General features: G+C 41.9%; 2 protein-coding genes across 3 annotated transcripts; both read right to left on the bottom strand.

Annotated features, from left to right (window-relative positions):
- Window positions 1-512: 512 nt before the first annotated feature.
- On the bottom strand, window positions 513-15,040 carry txlnba (taxilin beta a). Of its 2 annotated transcripts, none has more exons than XM_050057928.1 (11): window positions 14,928-15,040; window positions 10,449-10,665; window positions 10,290-10,362; window positions 7,914-7,999; window positions 7,589-7,759; window positions 7,204-7,398; window positions 6,582-6,701; window positions 5,326-5,400; window positions 2,729-2,821; window positions 2,186-2,281; window positions 513-1,968 (listed from the first exon to the last, which is right to left on the bottom strand). In XM_050057928.1, exons 2-11 carry the CDS (start codon window positions 10,653-10,655, stop codon window positions 1,006-1,008), a joined length of 2,079 nt encoding a protein of 692 aa, XP_049913885.1. In that variant the 5' UTR covers window positions 10,656-10,665; window positions 14,928-15,040; the 3' UTR covers window positions 513-1,005. The 2 variants fall into 2 exon arrangements, with proteins under 2 accessions (XP_049913885.1, XP_049913886.1); XM_050057929.1 differs by lacking the exon at window positions 5,326-5,400 and adding an exon at window positions 5,204-5,278.
- A 2,539-nt stretch (window positions 15,041-17,579) lies between these two features.
- Window positions 17,580-20,075, bottom strand: cited2 (Cbp/p300-interacting transactivator, with Glu/Asp-rich carboxy-terminal domain, 2). Its single transcript, XM_050057962.1, has 2 exons — window positions 19,935-20,075; window positions 17,580-19,568 (listed from the first exon to the last, which is right to left on the bottom strand). The coding sequence occupies exon 2, from the start codon at window positions 19,554-19,556 to the stop codon at window positions 18,954-18,956; it is 603 nt and encodes a 200-aa protein (XP_049913919.1). The 5' UTR covers window positions 19,557-19,568; window positions 19,935-20,075; the 3' UTR covers window positions 17,580-18,953.
- Window positions 20,076-21,709: the final 1,634 nt, after the last annotated feature.

Here is a 21,709-nt window from a genome sequence, read left to right as displayed (position 1 = left end):
TATATAAAAAAAAATAACCTTGAATGTTACTTTGAGCTCTGAGGTAAATAAGTTAGTAAGTAAACCTTGAGTAAATAATTTTTGTAAAAGTTCTCTGTCTGACTTTGTGACTTCTAAATTTAGAAAAAAAAAGTGAAGTGTATAATTTTGTTCTGAAGAACTAAGATTTATATTTTAAATAAAATAAATCCAAATAAACTGAAATGAGCAGTTCCAATGTCAAGATTCTTTTAAGAGAATGTTCAAGGATGCATGTGTGTATCCTCAGCAGGCATGGATTACCCACAATTCTTTGTGCACAATTTGCCTCACACCTGTGACTCACACCTGGGCACTCGCTAGCCTGTTCCATGTGTGTTCAAAGCAAACCAGAAAGGAATCTTGTCTGTCTTCTGTGTGAACATAAAAGAAATGTGGCTGGACAAGTGACATGTAATCTTGGGTAATATCATGATGTGAAATTTCAGACAACTAATTTAACAACAAGAAATAAAAACAAGACAAAAAAAATGTATCAGTGGTCAAATGGTCAAAAAATAACTTTATTAGAGTCGTTGTGATTTCTAGGTTAAAAGAGACACTGCAGTTTTACTGGCACTGATACCAAACAATGTTTTCTTTTTGGCATTTTGCCTTCCATAAGGCAAAAGCTTTCACTTTTTATGGCACTTAAGTTAACACTAAATTTTTCTGAGAGAAAGATCATGTTTGATATCTCAGTCATTTAGACTTTGTTATACTTCAGTAAGGCCTTTCATTCTTTCGACCAACTAAATGTTACTTTTATGTTACATTTAGACATTCAGACTATAAAATACAGTCGGCTTTTTGTCCGTCCTCATCTGGTGACATTGATTTTTGAGAAAAGTGACACTGACAACTCTTCAGGTGCACCAGTTGGGACAAACTTATGGTTTTACAAAAGGCACATTATGATTTCAGTTACACAAACACACAAATAACAGCACACACACGCACACACACACCTTCAGCGCATCCTAAACTTTAGCTTGCATTCTTGGCGTTCCTCTTCTTCTTTTTCTTTGGTGTTTGCTTTTTGGAGGACTCTGCATTGGAGGAAGCAGTGGTTTTAGGTGTGTTTTGTGAAGGTGGAGCTGACTTGGTTGGTGCTTCTTGTTGTACTTCCACTGGTGCGGCCTGGGCCTTCTCGACTTCCACTGGGATCACTGGTTTGACCTCACCAGTCTCGACTAAAATTTCAGCCTTTGCTGTGTCTGGTTTCAGGTCTGTTGCTGGATGAATCTGGACTTCCTCAGGCTCAGATGTCTGCGCCAGTTCAGCAGGTTGCTGCTGGATCTCCTCATCTGGTTTAACTGGTTGCACCTCTTTGTCCTCGACCTGGGTTTGAACTTTTACTGCTTCTGGTTTTGTGTCTGTTGGTATCATTTCAGATGTGTCCTCCACAGGTGTGGACATGGCTGGCTGTGGAACCTCCTCAACTTTATCAGGCTGTGGGAGAACTGATTCTGCTGCCTCACATTTGACATCTACCACCTGCTCAGGGACTGAAACCACCTCCTTTTTGTCCTGAGTTTTGGTTTTAAAGTGGTCAAATGCAGAAGACACCAAGTCTTCTTCAGGGTCTGAATCAGCTTTGTCTTCTTCGTCATTGTCCCCGGGTGTGTCCCAAAGAGAGGCAGCGAACTCCTGCAGCTTGGCCTGTTCCTCCTTCAGACGGGACATGTTCTCTGTTAAGACTGGGTCCTCCTTCTGGAGCTCCTGGAGCTCTTGGAGGTCCCCAGGGGTCAGCAGGGTGGGTTTATCAGCATCCTCAGAGTTGGTGTCATCAGTGCTGAGGACCTTGGTTGAGATGTCGGAGTTGGCCTTACGGACTTCCTTGATCTTCTCATAAAGGACGACCCTCTCATCCTGTAGAGCGCGACACAACTTCTCTAGCTTCTGAATCTTCAGGACAAACACATCATACTCTTTACCTTTCTCCCTTCTCTGGAACAAAAGGAAGGATGGAGAAAATAAGATGCAAAGAAAGTGAAGAATATAATGAAAATAAAACTGGAAAAATAAGTATGAGGGTTAAGGGCCCAGCAGCAAACAATCTGCAAGTTATCAGATTATGATCATTCATTGGCATAGTGGGCTCGGTTCTCAACAAAACCTCTGAAGGGTCAGCAGAAGTTCAAGAATCACAACGTCATCAACATACCTCTTCAATCATGGTAGTCAGAGCCTTGTTACAGTTCTCGAACCTCGTCTTCCATAGATTTGACTCTTTGTCCATTTTCTTCATCTTTTCTGACATCTAAAAAGAAAAAGTTTAAAATCACAGGGCTGCACTGACGACATCTGGAAACAAAGTCACACAAATGAAAGCTGCAGGAAAACAACCCAGCCACCAGAATAAAATGTTTGCATTGTACGTTTCTGCAAACGTCTCATATCAACATTTCCAAAGTGATGTAGTATATGAGCTGACTTTTTGAGCCCATACTTTTCCCAACCATAAAAAAGTTTTTGTGCCTAAACCTAACCACAAGTTTCAACGTATATACTGCATGATAACATGCAACTGTGTTGTATCTGTAGTCTACAGAAGCGTACAATGCCAACATTTTTTTCTGGAATTTGGTTTGACTAGGAACATGGACACTAAAGACAAACTCCTCCTACTGGTTACCACTTAGATCACTATAAGCCATCTTAACAACCTCATTCACACCAACAAGGCTTCACAGTTGTAACCACATACATTATCCATCTCCTTCTTGAAGCGAACGTAGATTTCGTTGCTTTTGGCCAGTGTCGCCTGAAACTCGTCAAACTTCTGAGCGTAGAGGGTCAGCTGTGGACAGATGGAAAGACCAGACAGTCAGACTGAAGAACAGACAGAAATCAGCATTATGTTTAAATCAAGTTGGTTTGTGGCTAAACATCAACCCCTCACCTGTCTGGATTTCAGAAAACAATCCTACATATTATTTTTTCAACTTCTGTTTAACTTGACCTAACTATTCAGTTGAGTCACTATTTTATGGCAACAGGGAAACTTAAATTAGCTTGAAATGTTTTACAGTGTTTCCTAACTTGAGACCGACAGCTACCAAGACGCTGATCACTACAGCTTCTTGTGACTCTTCTGTGGGCCTAAATCGACTCATTATGTTACTTTTGTGAAATTAAACGTAACACTCCTTTTATTTCATGTGTACTGAAAATGTACTCATATTCAAAACCTCACTGTTTATCAGTTCACACCTGTCAAAGAGACAAAGACTTTATTCCTTAACAGCAGCTCAGTAAAGGCACATAATTGTGTGTTTACAGAGCCAAAACATTTTGCTGTAAATCTTGGGAAACATGTTATTTTGGATAATGACTGTGCCTCTAAGTGATGAATTACAAATTGCATCAGTCATTAGTTATGAGCTGTGCACACTGCTAGAGGCCATTAATCATTCATACTCGCATGATTTTGCTCTCAGCGTTATACATTAGGGAGTTTAGCCTCATATTCAGCAGCTGTCACAAAAATGAACTTAATATTTACACAGAGAAATAAAGGAAGTTGCTGCTCAATCAATAATTCAACATTTAGTCCTGATACAGGACAGAATTCATTCTGCTGACATGATGGTTAGTTTGAGCTGCAGCTTGAACATTTGTGGACTCATTCAGAACACCTTACACCAGGTAACAGTCTTCATCAGACAGGGAGAGTACTTTAAGGCCCAGACACACCAAACTGACATCAAAGAACTTGTAGCGACAAAGGCTGACTGCTGCGTCACCTCCCATCGCCAGTGTCTTAATGTTGCACTTAAACACACCATGAAGACTACAGTCAACAACTACCTCACACATTCATTCTGCACCTGCATGAGAGGAAATAACTCTCCATAGCAGCAGACAGCAGTAGTCTGTATTCATCATTCAAAAAAGGTAACTGAAAGACCAACGGGACAGACTCAAAACACTGGTTAGCACATTAACAACACAACCATGATATTGACCATGCGAACAATTATGTACTGTTTCTGCCAAAGACTTTGTCCAAAAACAATAACCTTCTCTAATATGACAAGTTTGTTTCAATTTCATGGCCTCTTGACTTTTGCAGTTTTTTTTTTACTTTCCTCACTTCCTTTAGTCTTCTTGTGCACTACACTGCACTGCCAATTAGAGTGATTTCTCTAACCGAAAGGCTCCATCACTAATTCAACATGCGGAATCAGCCGAAAAAAGCTGACATCGGCCAGCTAGTGCCAACGGTACAGCCTACATTGCAAAAACTAGGGCAGCAGATGTTCATCATCGGCCCGACATTGGCCAAAAGCCAACCATGAGCTTGGTGTGTCAGAGCACAAAATAAAACTTGTTGATTAAATTTTAAAAGTGTAAATCAAGTCGCAGGTCCTTCAAAGTAAATTCAGATTTCTGAGTGCTGAAAATACTGTTAATGTTTTTTAAATACAAATAAAACGTCCTCAGGTAGTCAAGTCTTATATCAGTCTAATCCAAGTCTAAAGTCCCTGTTTTAGTGACTTGCTTCTAAATGAGTTCTGGGTATTTAATAAAGGGGCTTTATCTGAAATTCAGAGCATATAAGTTGTCTGCACAGGGCTCTCAACATGGAGGTGGCGGCTAACAGCTTCTGGTGCTAACTCCATAAACAGCGATAAACAAGGGAAACAGCGTTGACAGAGCTAACCACAGGGGAACTGGAGGGTGGGTGCTACGCTTCTGGGATGACGCCATCCCAGTATCAGCTGTAACCGCCATATGAGCACAGTGCAAATCAGTGGTGATGAGCTAGCCAGTGGGATACAAACATGCACTAACATGCAGCCGTACTGACTTACCACAAAAAAACAACATGCTAACATTTGTAGAGGTAACTGTTGTGCAGATAACTGACATAACATTAGCATGCTAATATATAGAGTTATAATATTTAGTAGTGTCTGGAAAGGTAAATGTAGGCCTGTTTAAGACGGAGGATTCACTGTTTTACCACCTGAGCTTTTTATATTTATTTATCAGTGAACTGAAAAAATGTCAAAAATATTTCAAAAATACCAACAATCGTTTCAGTATTTATAAAAATCTGTCTCCAGCCCCGTCTTTCTGTAGCTATGGTAACAATCATTTCATCCCTGCTGCTGCTACCAGGTGTGTGCTACCTGTCCTCACCGTCAGCATATTAATCTTGTCAGTGAATAGTCACCTGTGCCTGCATCACAGTCCCCTGTTCTCTGAGTGTCTGAGTCTGCAGTTTCCACTCAGCAGCCTGAACCAGTAACTGGTTAGAAGAGAACAGACGGAGACACATTACAGACGTTTCTTTACCTTCTTCTTCATGGTCAGCTCCTGCTCCTTCATAGCGAAGCATTTCTTTGTTTTGTCAATAGCCTCCCTAAGCAACTACGGCGACAGAGACAATACACAGTCAATCTGGGTACCGCTACCACATTATGGATAGTTAATGTGTCAAAGAAAAGCTACTGACAAATGATATTTTTAAAAAGGGAAAAAGATGTGTAGACAATAATCATGTATGTTTGTGAACTTTAAAAGCATGGCTGTGATTCTTAAAGATTCACAATTAGGTCTAAGAAACAAGATAAAAACAATTTAAGACAGAAAATATCAAATAGCATTAAATGACAGAAACAGCTGGAAAAGAACACAATAAAAACAATCTAATTCAATCAGATGATTATATGTTGGTATTGTACGTTTCTGCAAACTATAAATATGTTGCATTTGTGTGTTATTAGGGCCTGTTCATTATTTATGAGGGGGAAGTGGGTGGAGCAAAAAGGGGGAGGCGTGTCAAATAATTTCTGAAGCACGGGGAAGAGACTTCTTTTTTTATTTTGGCTTTGAGGGGGGGCAAACTAATTTAAATGGTTGTATTTTGTATTGATTTATTTAAAGAAAATTACACCATTTATCCCCGCCAGAATCTGTAAAAACAGAAAAGGGTAAGTTTTAAAAATTGAATAAATAATATATGGTGGAGGGAGGGTCATGCATTTTCCACCAGTCACTTAGGGAGAAAATATTCGTAGGTTCAGGGAGGGTAAAAAAACAAACAAACAAAAAAAAAACAGCTACCCTGTCCTCTCATAAATAAAGAAGAGTCCCATATGTAATGAGTCATGTTTTAACAACACTGTGGTTAATGTCTAGGTATGTTTAAGCACAAAAATCACTTGGGTATGGTGAGGAAAAGATCATGTTTTGGCTAAAAATACCCGTTTTTTATGGTAAAATCTGCTGCTGGAAATGCCTTGCTAAAAAACTAGTGTTGTTGTTTATTGGTCTCGACCAGTGGTCTGCAACTTGGCGGGTGTATTCACCATCCACTCCAGCTCCAGATGACAAAGTCAGCTTATATATTACGTCACTTTAGAAATTTTGATATGATACATATGAAATGTACAAATGCAACATGTCTGTGGTTTACAGAAATGTACAATGCCAACATTTTCCTCTGGCGACTGCATTGATTACTCCCTTTCTATAAAATCATATTTGTGGTGTTTGTAATTCTGGGTAGGAATTAAAGGTTTCCAGAGCTGAACATAACATGCACTCACGTATTCCTTCTCCCTCTTGTGTTTCTCCTCGGCCTCGGTCAGCAGAGCGTTGGCCTGTTGCAGTTTGGCTTCGGCCAGTTTGTACTGCAGGTCGCGATGCTTGTTGATCTTCTCCAAACTCTGCAGAGAGATGAAGAGCACAGAAAAAATCTGAATCTGAAACAATTTCCTGCTTTATCCACTCATTTGTCCAGACGTTTCTCCATTAATTGATAAATTGTTTGGTCGGTAAAATAGTAGAAAAACTATACATATGCTTATCCCAATTCTCTGAAGACAAAGTTAAAATATTTAAATGTCTTGTTTTGTCAATAAACAAAATATATTGAGTTTATCATTTTATAGATCAATCAACAGCATTTAATAAGCAACACAATCCGAGACAATTACACATAACTTTTTAGTTTTATGTTGACGGCTTATTAAAAAGTGCAAAATCATCAGAGCTGCTGATATAAAAGTCTTTAAGTCATTAATGAACAGCTCCTCTTCATCTAAATGTATAAATGGGTTCTCTGCAACTGTTTTCGAGAAGATTAGAGGAAATCTAAGTGGCTCATATTACGGTTTATTAGGCTCTTTAAAGAGTAAATACGTTGACCTTTGACCCCTCCCCCCTCACCTCCTCCCTCATCTCGCACTGGGTCATGAGACTCTCCAGTTTGTCCGTCAGGTTGCTGTTTTCCAGGCACAGTTTGTCGTTTCGGTTGCTGTGCTGCTCGATCTGAGCCTGGATCTCTGTCAGCATCGTCTGGAAGTGGCTGGTGATCTCTGTCCTCTTCTCCTCATCCTCCCTGCAGCGCTGAAGGGTCTCCTCCTGGAGGGGGAGGAGGACAGAGGGGGACAGAGAGGGAGGGAAGGATTGTAGGAGAAAAAGGTGTTCAGTAGTGGCTTTGACTTTACAGTAGGTCAAGATTCCAACAGCAGCTACCATCAGTCTCTTGGTCCCAGAATGCTAAATAACTTGAGGCTGCATTGAACACAGCAGCTCAGCTGCAGCTACACACCCTCAGAGCGTTGTAGTGTCCATGCAGCTCCCTGCACAGAGTCTCCAGTTTGCTGCGAGCTGTGATGCTGCTGCGACTCTCCTCCTGCAGCTGCTGCCGCTCGTCCAGCAGGATGGACAACTTCTGCTGCAGCACACACATCTTCTTCTCGTCAGAGCGCCGCAGGGCTGCCTGCACACACACACACACACACACACACACACACACACACACACACACACACACACGCACACACGGAACAAAAGATGTCTGAAAGTGAGTGCACGGTTTTCCTGTGTGAGTTGTTTTAAACAGAAACCAGTTGGTTAAAGTCTCAGTATCTCACCAGTTCAGCGTATCTCCTGACCACATCTTCCAGTTTCTGCTCTGGAGACGAGAGTTTGTCCAGACTCTTCATGATGAGACAGACCTCTGCAGAGGGACAAAGACAAACAGGACAAGTAAAGCCGGATGTTTATTATCTTATAGACTGAGAAATTAAATATCAGAAAAAAAAAAATCACCATTTCTGTCCCCTAAATTCGTTTTATCTCATGAGAGCTTATTCAAACTGCTGCATGAACTGTCAACAGAATCAATATCTGCTCGCCATCAAGAGGAAATGTTTTGACGTAAGACACCTTTATTTACTTGTCTATTTAAATTTTTCTTTTTTATCTTGTAATATACAAGACTTTAATGTTACTACATGTAATAATTGAGTATTTCTTACTTTCTTACCATATTGTGTGTTAGTAACATTCACAGTACATGTACTGTGAATGTTACTTTTTATGGCTCTGCATTATGTTTTTCGGGTTGTACATCCGTCTGTCCCATTCTCATGAATGCGATATCTCTGGAACGCCTTGAGGAAATTTCTTAAAATTTGGTACAAACATTCACTTGGACTCTTGGACTCACTTTGGTGGTCAAAGGTTAAAGGTCACTGTTACCATATTTGTCTCATTCTTGTGAATGTAATCTCTCAAGAACACCTTACGGGAATTTCCTCAAATTTGGCACAAACTCTCACTTGGACTCTACAATAAACTGATTAGATGTTGGTGGTCAAAGGTCACTGTGACCTTGTGTTGATCTCAAACACAAATTTTCAAGAACACTTTGAAAGAAATGTTTCAAATTTGGCACAAACGTCCACTTGGAGTCATGAATGAACTGGTCAGAATTCTGTGGTCAAAGGTCATTGTGACCTCACCAAACATGTTTTTGGCCATAACTCCAGAATTTATTAGATAATTGTGACAAAATTTCACACAAATGTCTAACAGGATAAAGTAATGAAGGTCAAAAGGTCAAAGGTCAGTTTGACTGTGACATCATCATGTTTTAACGTCATATCTTGAGGCGCAGCCCGGGGGAGGAAGGGGTCCGGTTTGGGGACCTCAGAATTGCATCCCTGCTTTTCGCAGATGAAGTGGTTCTGTTGGCTCCATCTCACCGTGACCTCCAGCATGCACTGGAGCGTTCTGCAGTCGAGTGTGAAGCAGTTGAGGGATGAGAGTCAGCACCTCCAAGTCTGAGGCCGTGGTCCTCTTTCGGAAACCGGTGGTTTGCCCTCTCCAGGCTGGGGGAGAGTTACTGCCTCAAGCAAGGGAGTTCAAGTATCTCGGGGTCTTGTTCACGAGTGAGGGTAGAATGGAGCGTGAGATGGATCGGCGGGTCTGTGCGGCTTCTGCAGTGATGTGGGCGCTGCGCCAGTCTGTTGTGGTGAAGAGGGAGCTGAGCCAGAAAGCAAAGCTTTCAATTTACTGGTCCATCTACGTCCCAACCCTCACCTATGGTCATGAATTCTGGGTAGTGACTGAAAGAATGAGATCGTGGACACAAGTGGTGGAAATGAGTTTCCTCTGTGGGGTGGCTGGGCTCAGCCTTAGAGATAGGGTGAGGAGCTCGGACATCTGGAGGGAGCTCGGAGTAGAGCTGCTGCTCCTTCACTTCAAAAGGGGTCAGTTAAGGTGGTTCGGGCATCTGATCAGGATCCTCCTGGGCGCCTCCCGCTGGAGGTGTTCTGGGCATGTCCCACTGGTAGGAGGCCCCGGGGCAGACCCAGAACACGCTGGAGGGATTACATATCTCGTCTGGCCTGGGAACACCTTAGGGTCCCCCAGGAGGAGCTGGAAAGTGATGCTGGGGAGAGGGATGTCTGGGGTGCTTTGCTTGGCCTGCTGCCCCCGCGACCCAGCCCCGGATAAGCAGGTGAAGATGGATGGATGGATGGATGGATGGATGGATGGATGGATGGAAGGATGGATGGATGGATGGATGGATGGCTCTCAGGAACAGAAGACATTTGGTCTTCACATTTGGTGAATTGGTGACTCTAATCTTGAAACTGTGCTGACTGTATAGATCTTCTGTGTGTGAATCATCCATGTTTTCACTGACATGGATGGAAACTGTACATGCAACGTGACTTGCTCACAGAGGCATACAACCCTGAGGTGGTAATTGTAGTTTTGAGATGTATTATGAGAAGAATCCTCCAGTAGCATTATGGGAAATGTAGGATCCAGTATTTTTGGAGTCGACCCATCAGAAGGAGTAAAAGTGAGGATATCTTGACATAATGACATAACGTTTTGGTCTTTTGCACATGTCGCTCAACCTTTTGAATTTGTTTTATAAGAGTTTTGAGGGTGACTGACAAACAGCACCATGCTGCTGACAGCATCACTCCTAAAACATCATGCTGCCTCACCTGTCTCTATAGCAACTGGGATGTCATCTTTTGGCTCCTTCTTCATCTTCTCCGTCAGCGCCTCCATCGTGCTCTGATACATTCGAAACAACACACTTTTTACACACACATCACCAAAGGTTAGAAATGAATCTGCAGGTTGTTTTCATGTGTCTTTACCTGTTTGTCCAGGAGGCTGGCTGCAGAGCCGTGGGTGCTGATGATGTCCTCCAGCTTTCTGCTGAACTCCTCCATGGGGTTGATGTAGTCGTCGGAGGAGGAGCCACAGGCTGCAGGTGCAGCTGCTGCCTCACCTTCAGTGTTCTTGGCGTCCATGTCAGGCTGGGGGGGCACCAACACCTCAGCTGCTTTCACTGATGTCTCCATCCTCAGTGTTCTAGGAATATTTACAGAGTCATTCCTCCATATCTGAATGTACATATATATATATATATATATATAAAAATTAAGAGACAAACTGGCACAATTTGCTTCTTCAGAAAGTCAAAAGAAAAAGACTAGGATATGATGTTTTCTTTGTGGATGACACCTGCTACTAGTCGAAGGTTTGCCTCTGAGACGTTCTCATCTGGATCTGGTTCCAGGCTGCTGGTTGGTTGTTTTCATGTATTTAGAGATGATTAAATCTTTTATGAACTTTTTCTTTTTTATATCAAAGAAACGTTCAGGTGGTCATTTAGATACACAGTGAATAAATCTAGAATTTTGATTTTACTAAATCTGAATCCTTGATTTCAGTTTTGCTTTTTGGTAGATTTCTAAATTTAACTTCTGCTGAAAACTATTTTGTATGTATTATATTTGCTGAAACAGATAGATACAGCACCATAGGACACTTTCCAGGAGTCATTCAGTGACATGAAACATGTGGTCAACGTCTGTATTTAACCAGCAGACTAACTGTTATCTCATGTACAAAGTATCTGTCAACTAAATCCACTTCATATTAATCTTTTAATTCAGTCTCATAAAAGTGTGGGTTTGATGTGACAAATCTCAGTGGTCCGTCAGCGTGTCTGTCGTGTTATTAATGGAACGTGGGTTTAAATATTGGAAGATAATAAGCTTCTGAACTCCTGCGGCGCCTCTCGCCTCCCTACAGCTGCTCTGATTTTATGCACACAGCTTCTGTGGGTCAGTGGAAGCTCTGTCATGTTCAAACAGCAAATCTGATTCACCGGCTACTGTGATGTGCGTCCAGACAAGGTTTAATACTTAGTCCTCTTCTACTTAAAGAGACAGTTCACTCTAAAATCAAATACACACATTTTCCTCTCACCTGTAGTGATATTCTCTGTCTTCTCTTCAGTATAATGGAACTAGATGGCACTCAGTTTGTGGTGCTCAAAGAACCAAAAAATACATTTGAAAACTCAGCAGCAATGTCTCTTTCCAGAAATCATGACCTGGTTACTCAATATAATCCACAGACCTTGTTGTGAGCAGTTTCATGTTGTAACTAATTTCTTTCTACTTATCCACACCCACCAACTGTATCACTGCGCAGAAGGAAGCGAACAGCTACTGCTAGCTCACCTAGCACCACTGAGCTAGCTAACGTAACAGCTCTGCCGAGGAGTACACGATCAGTGTTTACATGTCACACTGTCATGAGCACGAGCCTCTCGTCTATGAGTAGATGCACGCTTCCTTCTGCGTGGTGATACGATTGATAGGTGTAGTTTGGTAGAAAGAAAATAGTACCTACATGACACTGCTCACCCCTTCACTCAAGATTATCCACAGACCTTGTTGTGAGCAGCTTCATGTAGAAATGTATACCTTTCGACCAAAGTACACCTGCCAACCGTATCACCTTGCAAAAGGAAGTGTGCATCTACTCGTGGACGAGAGGCTCATGCTCATGACAGCGCTAGACACTCCTGACTAACAGGAAGCAGAGAGTTTCTGCAAATGGCTGTGTATCAGACTCTTGTGTCCTATCCACAGGTTCACCTCAAGAATGTGTCCTTTCCCCTTTACTCTTCATCCTGTACACAGATGAATGCAGGAGTGCCAAGGTAGGCAGCTACTTAATTAAATTTTCAGATGACACTGCACTGCTGTCCCTTCTTCAGGGACCTGAATCAGGCCATGAGGAGGCTCTTGAGGACTTTGTAAAATAATAAAAACAGCCTGTACAGCATCATTAAAACGTGTTCTAAAATCACAGGAGTGAAACTCAGGGATCTGGCCAGCTTTTGTGACCAACAAATGCTCACAAAAGCCACTTGCATTTTGGTAAGGGCTAACCCTCGTCGGTATGTCTTGCTTGCCTACAAAACTAACAGCCGATCAAAATCTTTTACTGCTTCGGCCATTCGTCTTTTAAATTCTTCATGACGCACTTTATTGACATTTTATGGGCCGATATTTATTATATTTATTGATTCCTGATTCCACTGTATTCTTAGCATCTTTGTATTTTATTCTACGTGTTTATTGTATGTGTTGTGTTCACATGTTGTTGTTGCACTGCTGAGTCTGAGACATAAACATTAACGGGATCCTCCTGTACTGAGCTGTAACGTTAGCTAGCTAGCTCTGTCTGCATCATGATGTAGTTGGCCGGAGTAGTCCAGCAGAAAGAAAATAGTTTAAACTGCTCACAACAAGGACTATATATTATCTTGAGTAATTGGATCATGATTCCTAGAAAAGAGACATTGATGTTGAGTTTATCAAATGTATTTTTTTTTTTTGGCACTTTGAGCACCACAAGCTGAGTGCCATCTAGTTCCATTATATTGGAGAGAAAGCAGACATCTCTACGGCTGATATCTCCAATACTTGGTTGAACCAGTTGTCAGTAAGATGATCCACAGACCTTGTTGTGAGCAGTTTCATGTAGGAACTATTTTCTCTCTACTAAACTACACCCACCAACGAAATTACCGCGCAGAAGGAAGCGTGCATCTACTCATGGACGAGAGGCTTGTGCTTATGACATTTTTTGGCACTTTGAGCACCAAAGTCTAGTTTCATTATATCTATATCTAAACTATATCTTGTTCTCTTTAAAGCCAGACTCCATTTAGAAAAACTGTTGTGTGACTTTCTGTTTTTCGTCCTTCTATTGTAAATATGTGACTTTTTTTTAATGTGGAACACAAGCTGGTAACTGAAGCAGCGAGGGATTTCTAATGAGGCTTTAGACATTTAATCATGTTTTACTTGTCTGTAAGTGTGTGTGTGTGTGTGTGTGTGTGCTTGTGTGTGTGTGTGTGTGTGTGTGTGTGTGTGTGTGTGNNCACACACACACACTCATGAACACACACACACCAGACCACACCTGTTACAGTCTCATCTATTCTGAGAGCACCCAAATATGGTCAAACTGACAAACAAACACACACACACACACACACACAAACAGTAGACACACTGTACGAAACATTGAAATTTGTGACTTTATGTAACTACAATCTGTTGACCTGTTTGATGTCATACAACATTTGCCCCCCAAAATCCTGTTGTGATGACCCCCCCAAAAGACTAAATCAGGCTCCACCCGTTAAGTTACGCAACCAATCACAGTCCCTCCCCTAAATTTCAATGTGTCAGCGACATCAAAATAAACAGCTCGGACTAATATTTTCATCTAGTAAACCCTAACCAACAGGAGGTGGACAAAATAATAGAAACACCACATTAAAAGAAACATAGCTTTGAATGATTTAAACAGCACAGACTGCTGACATTAAACTAAAAGATGATTTAATGTAGAGGGATCGATGTGTTTAGAAATGTTTTTATGTCGTTTTCAGATCAAACTTTTTGTCTGGAAAAAAACAACAACTATAAAACCTTGTTTTCTTGTCGTATTTGTTTCGTTGAGCCAACTGTTGTTAATATTTGAGTTTATCCAACTATTGTTGAGAGGAAACCAGAGATTTCTGGAGAAAAGAAATTATATAAATATAATAAATAGGTCTACATTTAGAAATAAGTGGAATCAAGAGAAACAAATGCTGTTACTGTTTTTAAAGCCTGGAGGTAGTTTTTACAGCAAAATGATGCTGTCGTCACAAAAGAGGCCAAAAAGTCACAAAATTAGTCTTCAGCTCAAAAAACAGCAACAATAACAACACATTTGACCAAATATCTGAAAACACCTAAAACATCTTTATGACACAGTTTAGGTTTTGTTTTATACACTTTCATCAGATTCATAAAACTGTAGTCTTTAAATGTAAATAACATGATTCCACTAATATGACATTAATATAGTCTGACTGAAAGTTTTGAGGCACTGACCAAGTGAGGTGACTTCCAGACTTCCAGACAGTGACAGTGACAAAGCAACTTATTGTGCCATGGCAGCCATTATGGAAGCACTTCATGTGTTTGTCTCGTGTTAGCACGTTAAAGTAGGCTACTATAATATTATACAGTAAACCAGACCAGTAGAGTATACACGAGCATACAGGTATCTCTAAACCAACCAGCAGATCATTTTAATGCCTATTAGAAATTAAAAAACTTTTTTCCCCAAAAAATCTCCTCAGAGAAGAAGCACAAATGTTGAGTTTTAGCTACAACACAACACTCATGATGTAAGACATGAATGCAGACATCGACAGACACTTTACCGAAACAAGACATTTGTAAAGAGGTAGAGAGCAAAAAGAGTCTTACCAGGATCAGTGAAGTGAAGGAGAGGAGGTAGAGAAAGACAGAGAGAGGCAGAGGAAGGAGAGAGGAGGAGGAGGAGGAGGGAGGAGGGTCCTGCTGTTGACGGACCCAACGACAGCTGACCCCCAAAATAACCTGAGAGGCTCAGCTCACACTCCAAGTCCACATGAGTGTGTTTGTGCTTATACAAAAGTGTGTCCCTGACAGGGGACGGGCTGTACAGGAAGGCTTCCTGACTCACACTATATACATAGTATATACGATTTCTTGTTATATTTGATACTATTGAATTGTTTTTATTATCATAAATATATATATATATATATATATATATATATATATTATTATCACATATATAGATTTTTATATTCTTATTTTATTTGATCTAATTTGTATTTTTGTAATATTTTAGCCTTGGTTTTTAGCACTCGGTCACTTATTTTGCTTTGGACTGTTGAGCTGCTCTTGACTGTTGTGCTATCATAGCACAGAATCTCTGTGAAAAAAATCCACAACGACCTGCTACTCTCCATTGACTCCGGTAACTGTGCCATCCTCATCTTCCTCAACCTCAGTGCTGCATTCAAAACAGTTGACCATGACATATTAATAGACCGTCTCCACCATGGCGCTGGAATTAATGGCACTGCTTTGAACTGGTTCACATCCTACCTCAACAATAGAACCTTCTCCGTAAACATAGGCACACTCTCCTCTCCGCCAGCTACTCTCTCCTGCAGCGTCCCGCAAGGTTCAGTCCTAGGTCCCATTCTTTTCTCCATCTACATGCTTCCCCTCGGTCAAATCATTCAAAAATATTTTGTGGAAAGGGTTTGATAAAGTTTGATAAACAGGTTAACTCAGTAGTCAAAGCCAGTTTTTTCCAACTTCGCACCATCGCAAAAATCAAACCATTCCTCCGTTTCACGGACCTAGAAAAAGTCATCCATGCTATTGCAACTCTCTTTACACTGGAACTGATCAGTCATCTCTCCCCTGTTTACAAGTAGTACAAAACACTGCAGCCAGACTTTTGACAGGTACCCGAAAGAGAGACCACATCACCCCTGTCCTAGCCTCTCTTCACTGGCTGCCAGTGCAGTACCGTATTGATTTTAAACTTCTTTTATTCACATACAAAGCCCTGAATGGAGTGGCCCCTTCCTAAATGACAGAACTTTTAACCCCATACTCCGTCTAGAGACCCCTCAGGTCGGCTGACCTGGGGCTTTTAACTGTTCCACACACTTATTTTAAACTCAGGGGTGACCGTGCCTTTGTGGTCGCAGCCCCCAGACTCTGGAACAGCATTCCCCTCTCTGTCAGACTTGACCCCTCCATCGACTCTTTTAAATCAAGGCTAAAAATGTTCCTTTTTACTAAAGCTTTTGAGTCCTCCTAATGTTGCCTATGTGTTTATTTGTGCCTTGATCTATGTTGGTTGCTGTTTTTGTTCTGTTCATTATTTTACTTCACTTGTATCTCTTTTATTCATTTTTAACTGTACAGCACTTTGGTCAACTTGGGTTGTTTTTAAATGTGCTTTATGAATAAATTTGACTTGACTTGATTTGACTACTTGATTTGTCAACTCATTTAAATCAGGGCTTAAAACATCACTATTTACTGCAGCTTACCAGTGAACTAGATATGTAACTTATTGTTAGGATAATCTGTAGCTATTGTTTTTATATTTGTCTGCTGTTGCTTTTGCTTTATGTTTGCTTTTTAAATGCATTTTCTGCACTGTTTTTCTTGCTTTTAGCTTTTGTTTTTAATGATCTATTGTTCCTTTAATGTTTTATCTTAACGTATTTCTCTTGTAAAGCACATTGAATTGCCTTGTGTATGAATGGTGCTATATAAATAAAATTGCCTTGCCTTGCCTTGTCTATAATGTGTAAATTTTTCCTGTGTTATTATTAACATTTATCTTATCTTATCTTCACACTGCTGCTATATCATATCCAGACAATATGCATGTATGTATCGTCACTCCAAAACAAAATACAAAACAAAAATAAATTAAATAAATAAACAAGACTCAGTGCTCAGTTCTCTAAAAAGCTGTTTTATTCATTATTGCAAATTGAACACAACATTCTCAGTAAAGTGACTTTTTTTTCACCAACTCTGTACAAAGTCGTCTCTGAAGCAATGCTGAAGATAAGAAACATCTCAAAGCGTTGAAGAGACAAAGTATCCAGACTCTGATCATCTCACAGTATCATGACTACAGATGTAAAGTATCACTGGCTGAACCTGTTGCAGAAATTGAACTTGTGATTTTTGCAGCTTTATGAGCTCCAAAATACATATTTACATGTCTGAATGCTGCTGAAACTAAAACTGCAGGTTTTATTATTAATCTACAGGTTAAAGTCTGTGGCCACCAGAATAGTTTAAAATGGTTTGGATACGTTTGGCAACAACAGTACGCATGCGCAAATCCTTGGCAAAAAAAGTGATGCCGGGTGGGGCTGGTTACTTGTTGACCGGCTGCAATCTGATTGGCTGTTTGCCAAAGTGCTGTTGTCTTATTGGCCAAAGAAGAAATTAACTTTCGTTAACGTAAAAGATGGATTATTTTCCACAGACGGAAAGAAACAGCTTGGTGCACACCAGCCGCAGGATCTTGTTATAAACCAAACCTCACGTAAAATAACCAGATTTAAGGTGAAGTGGTTCACCTGGGGAAAAATGGCTCACTGATGGCCTGTCAGACAACACGCTGTTTTTGCTTCCGTGTGTGTTGTGACTCGAAGGGACGGTAGCTGTTTATAATCTGGCATTTTTCTGAGAGGATCACCGGACAGGAGAGCAGAAGGACAGCGCGGTGAAACTCGGCAAACAGAGCTACCCAAACTGAGAGCGCATACAAACAGGAAACATGAAAACAGGTATGTGGCGGGTGTGGGAGTGTCACCTGTGTGTTAAACGGTGTGGGGAAAGTTAAAAGTAAGGGACCGTTCATTACTTATGAGGGGGTGTTGCTTTTTTATTGTGGCATAAGGGAGGGGCATACAAATTTAAGTGGTTGTATTTTTTATTTATTTTACCACTGTTTTTTTTAAAGTAAACATGCCTTACAAATGTGCGGGTTTGAAAGACATGCTTTCTTAAAAAAGAAACCAAAATAACACCACAGTCTGAAACTGTAAACACAGATATAATCATTGGATTTTCTAATTTTTGACGGTCCTTGGACACATCATGTGCAACGAATGCTTCCATCATAACAACCCGCTCTCACTTCTATGTCGCTGAATAGCAGCATTTATTCAGTGACTTCTGGTGTCAGACACCAATGAAAAAGCCGTCCTTTCACATCAGCATGATACATATCCAGTCACCATTATTGTTTAAGCGCACCTGGCAGCGTCAAGGGGAAATGTGGCAGGACAGCAACATAAGTTAAAGGGGGCAGAAGTCCGACAACACAACAACCACTTTCATCCGGGAGGCCGGTGTTCACTTCCCCTAAGATTGTAAAGCCAAACCCAGTTCTTTTTTCCTAAATGAAACAACGTGCATGTGTTGGTGAAGAAGAAAAATTGTCAATTTGCGGTGTTGTGCTGATGTAGTGCTTTTATTTTGAAAGCGACTGTATGCAAACTGTACATTTCCTGTGAAAACAGAAGTGTATTTTGAAAACAGACAATGCATGTAACAGGCTGAAGTTGGCACGGCGTCCCAGAACGTCAACAACCACCACACCCAGGGTACCTTGCACGTCATATGTGGACGTGGCAAGTCCATGACCAAACGTGGATATGCGATGAGGTCGCAGTGAGAATGTGTTGGTCAAAAGATAAAAACCCAACTAGCCTCGTGATATTTCATCAAAATCACTTTGATCTCAACGTATTTAAAATGTTAGCCAAGTCACAGCCCAGCCTCCACCCCTCCCTTTGATGAATAAAGAACAGTCCCTAAATGAATAGTGAATGCTTTGGAAATAAAGTAAACCAGTAACCCTCCAGGCTGCACTCCACTTCAGCCACAGGTTTCCTCTCAGCCTCCTCTTCCTCAGCTCACTCTGCTCTGCTGTTTGCACACAAAGTCCGCCACCAGCTCGAACTCGTTGTGTCCGAGCCACAGCTCCGGGAGCTCCTTCACACGGTCCAAACCGAACTCCACCACCAGCCCCATCAGAACCTCCTCGTCCACCTGATCAGAGTCTATACCTTGGACCTGTTCCAGGAGTCCCGCAGGAGTCCACCCGGGCGCACCGAGGTGCGCTGCGTCTCTGCCGTAGTTAACAGCTTGTGGCACGTGCATGTAGTTTTGATGATGGGATGCGTGTTGCCCGTGGTTACAGTACTGCGTGTTGAGTTGCTGCAGGTGCCTGCTGGCCGACAGCTGTCCCGGTGATGTCACCGGATAGATGCGCACTCCGTGACGCGCCGCGTTACTGTCAACATGCCCGATGTTCACATGCGCGCTCCCGACTGAATGCGCATCATCGGTCACTCCGAGCCCCATCGCGAGTCCGTCATACTGGAGCTGCAGCGGCTGCTGGAGGTGAAACGAGGTCGAGAACTGTCTCATCCCCAGCTTTCTGCGCGCTGGGTCGCGGCAGGCGGCGAGTTCACCTGCGCGGTTCATCACGGCCATGACGGGCTCCATCATGTGTCCGAGGGTCTGTGAGAGCAGGGCGAGACACACCAGTACACGAGTGAACACAGAGATGCCTGACCTGAGAACATGCGTCACAGCACAAATCACCAACAACCCTCTTCATACCTCTTGATTCTGCAAGAATAAACTACAATAAACGTCAATTACCTCAGAATGCGTTTTGCTATAGACGCACCATCTGAAATAAAATGATTATAGTCACGTGGATTTGTAAACACGATGCAAATTTGTCTCATCTGACACGGAAAACACACGCATGCTTTAAAAAGACAGTGCGAAACTGTTGCAGTCTATGCGCACAAAAATCATGGACATATGTTTTTCCAATATCAAAAGCATTTCTTTTTCCTCTCAGAATCTGACACTCACCGTCCAGACACAAAGTTGCCTACATGTCCTCCGATAGTCGCGTTATGTCAGATGATCAGCTGGAGGAGCTTCGCGCTGTAAACAACCTGCATGTCTTTTCCCTTATTTGCGCTTTTACGCATCAAACCCGCTCCTCAGCTCGTTGCGCACCGGGCGGCTCTCACTACAGTCCTGTATCAGGTCGCTGTTGTGAAACTCGATGTGACTGACCCTCCTCCAGCTGCCTCGAGGCATTTGTTGGATATTACGCATGCGTTTACGCATTTTTTTTCAATCCCCCAAAAAACTCAGGCTCCTTCAGATGCTCTGATGTCTGGAGAGGATGGATCCAAACATGACACAGTATAGAGGGCAGTGCGTAGGAGAGGGACAGGGTTGGTGTGCGACATATGACCATCTCTATCACAGCAGGACCACCTGCATCAACACAGTTATTAACATGATATAAAGACAGCAGCTGATTTGTGCTTGTGAGGGACTACAGCATGTGGGGGTGTAGCACCAAAGTCTGCCCCTGTGCAGTCTCTGGTGGCCCCCTGCCATTCCTCTTTTCCTGTGGCTGTCTCACACACCTTTGAATTTATTTTTAAGTCACTTTGCTATTGTTCCCTTTCCTCTCAGTGACGCAGCAGCATAATCAGTCACTCACTCGGCTTCAGCTGCGTTTAGAGACAAATCATGGGCGTATAAACTGGATACAGCATTAAACATTAAACCTTTAATTCCTATGGAAGTTGCTCGGAGGTGCATGAAGACAAAAATGGTTCAGCTGTCACGTATAAAAATAGCTGGATGTTCTGGAGATTATCGGCACTACTTTTGCAGTGTGTGGCCCACAGAGCATGCACACCAGAGACCCACAGTGGCCAAGTGCAGCCAAGCAGCTTACCAAATATTGTAACAGCTGATGGTGAAAGAGTCATTTCACAGTGGTTGTGATGCTCAAAAAAACGGATTTACAGACATCTTTTTCCTGATGGAAGTCAATAGGAAAAAGTCTTTGTGGGCTGCAGAGCGTCACGTGATGGACTCCTGAAATTACAGTACCACTGTTCGAAAACAGCTGCTTGGTCAGTGACTTCTGGAGTCAGAGACTGACAAAAAACATACGTCCTTTTCATGTCAGCATGACACGCGGCCGGTCTCTGTTAATGGTGCCCAGTGGTGTCAGAAGGAAACGCAGTGGGACAACAACAAAACTTAAGGCAGTCCAAGTCGGGTGGGCGGGAGGGGTGGTGTTTGGGTCCAACAACCATGTTTTTGCCTGAGAAATAGCTAACAGCAGCATTTATCTTCTTTGTTTGGAAACGCCAAATATTATTAAACAAGAAAATATATTGTCAGATTTGGATTAAAAATCATCATCCTCGTGTTCTCCTCATGAAACTGTGAGTGCGTTTGTATTTTCGGTTTTCATTGATGTAATTTCAGTGTTAAGCAGCGTAAAATGTGAGAATTGCAGAGCAGCTTCACTCCTCCTCCTCCTCCTTCTCCTCTGACTTTCTCCTCTGTTACCCTCCTCGCCTCATCTCACCCTCGTCACCACGGCAACAGTGATGGAGACAAATGACAAATGTTTTTCGGCTGTAACAGAAACTTGCTCGATGATTTATTGGGTCCACCTTAATTATCATCACCCAGCTGGTCTGTGTGTGTGTGTGTGTGTGTGTGTGTGTGTGTCCTCTGTTCGTAACTTTACCTTTTTTTGTCATAAATTTGAAACGACTCATGAGAAACAACAGACACTTGCACATTCTTCTTCTACATACGATGAT

The sequence above is a fragment of the Epinephelus moara genome, chromosome 12 (genome assembly GCF_006386435.1).
Source record: "Epinephelus moara isolate mb chromosome 12, YSFRI_EMoa_1.0, whole genome shotgun sequence".
NCBI lineage: Eukaryota > Metazoa > Chordata > Actinopteri > Perciformes > Serranidae > Epinephelus > Epinephelus moara.
The sequence above is the reverse complement of the archived record's forward strand: the minus strand, read 5'-3'. Positions and strand labels throughout refer to the sequence as shown.

Coding starts and splice junctions, on each gene's coding strand:
- cited2 (XM_050057962.1), bottom strand. CDS start 19,556: ATGATGGAGCCCGTCATGGCCGTGATGAACCGCGCAGGTGAACTCGCC.
- txlnba (XM_050057928.1), bottom strand. CDS start 10,655: ATGGAGACATCAGTGAAAGCAGCTGAGGTGTTGGTGCCCCCCCAGCCT. Junction 7,760..7,913: donor TCAGGAGATACGCTGAACTG/GTGAGATACTGA, acceptor GTGTGTGTGCAG/GCAGCCCTGCGGCGCTCTGA. Junction 5,401..6,581: donor ACAAGAGGGAGAAGGAATAC/GTGAGTGCATGT, acceptor CTGTCGCCGTAG/TTGCTTAGGGAGGCTATTGA.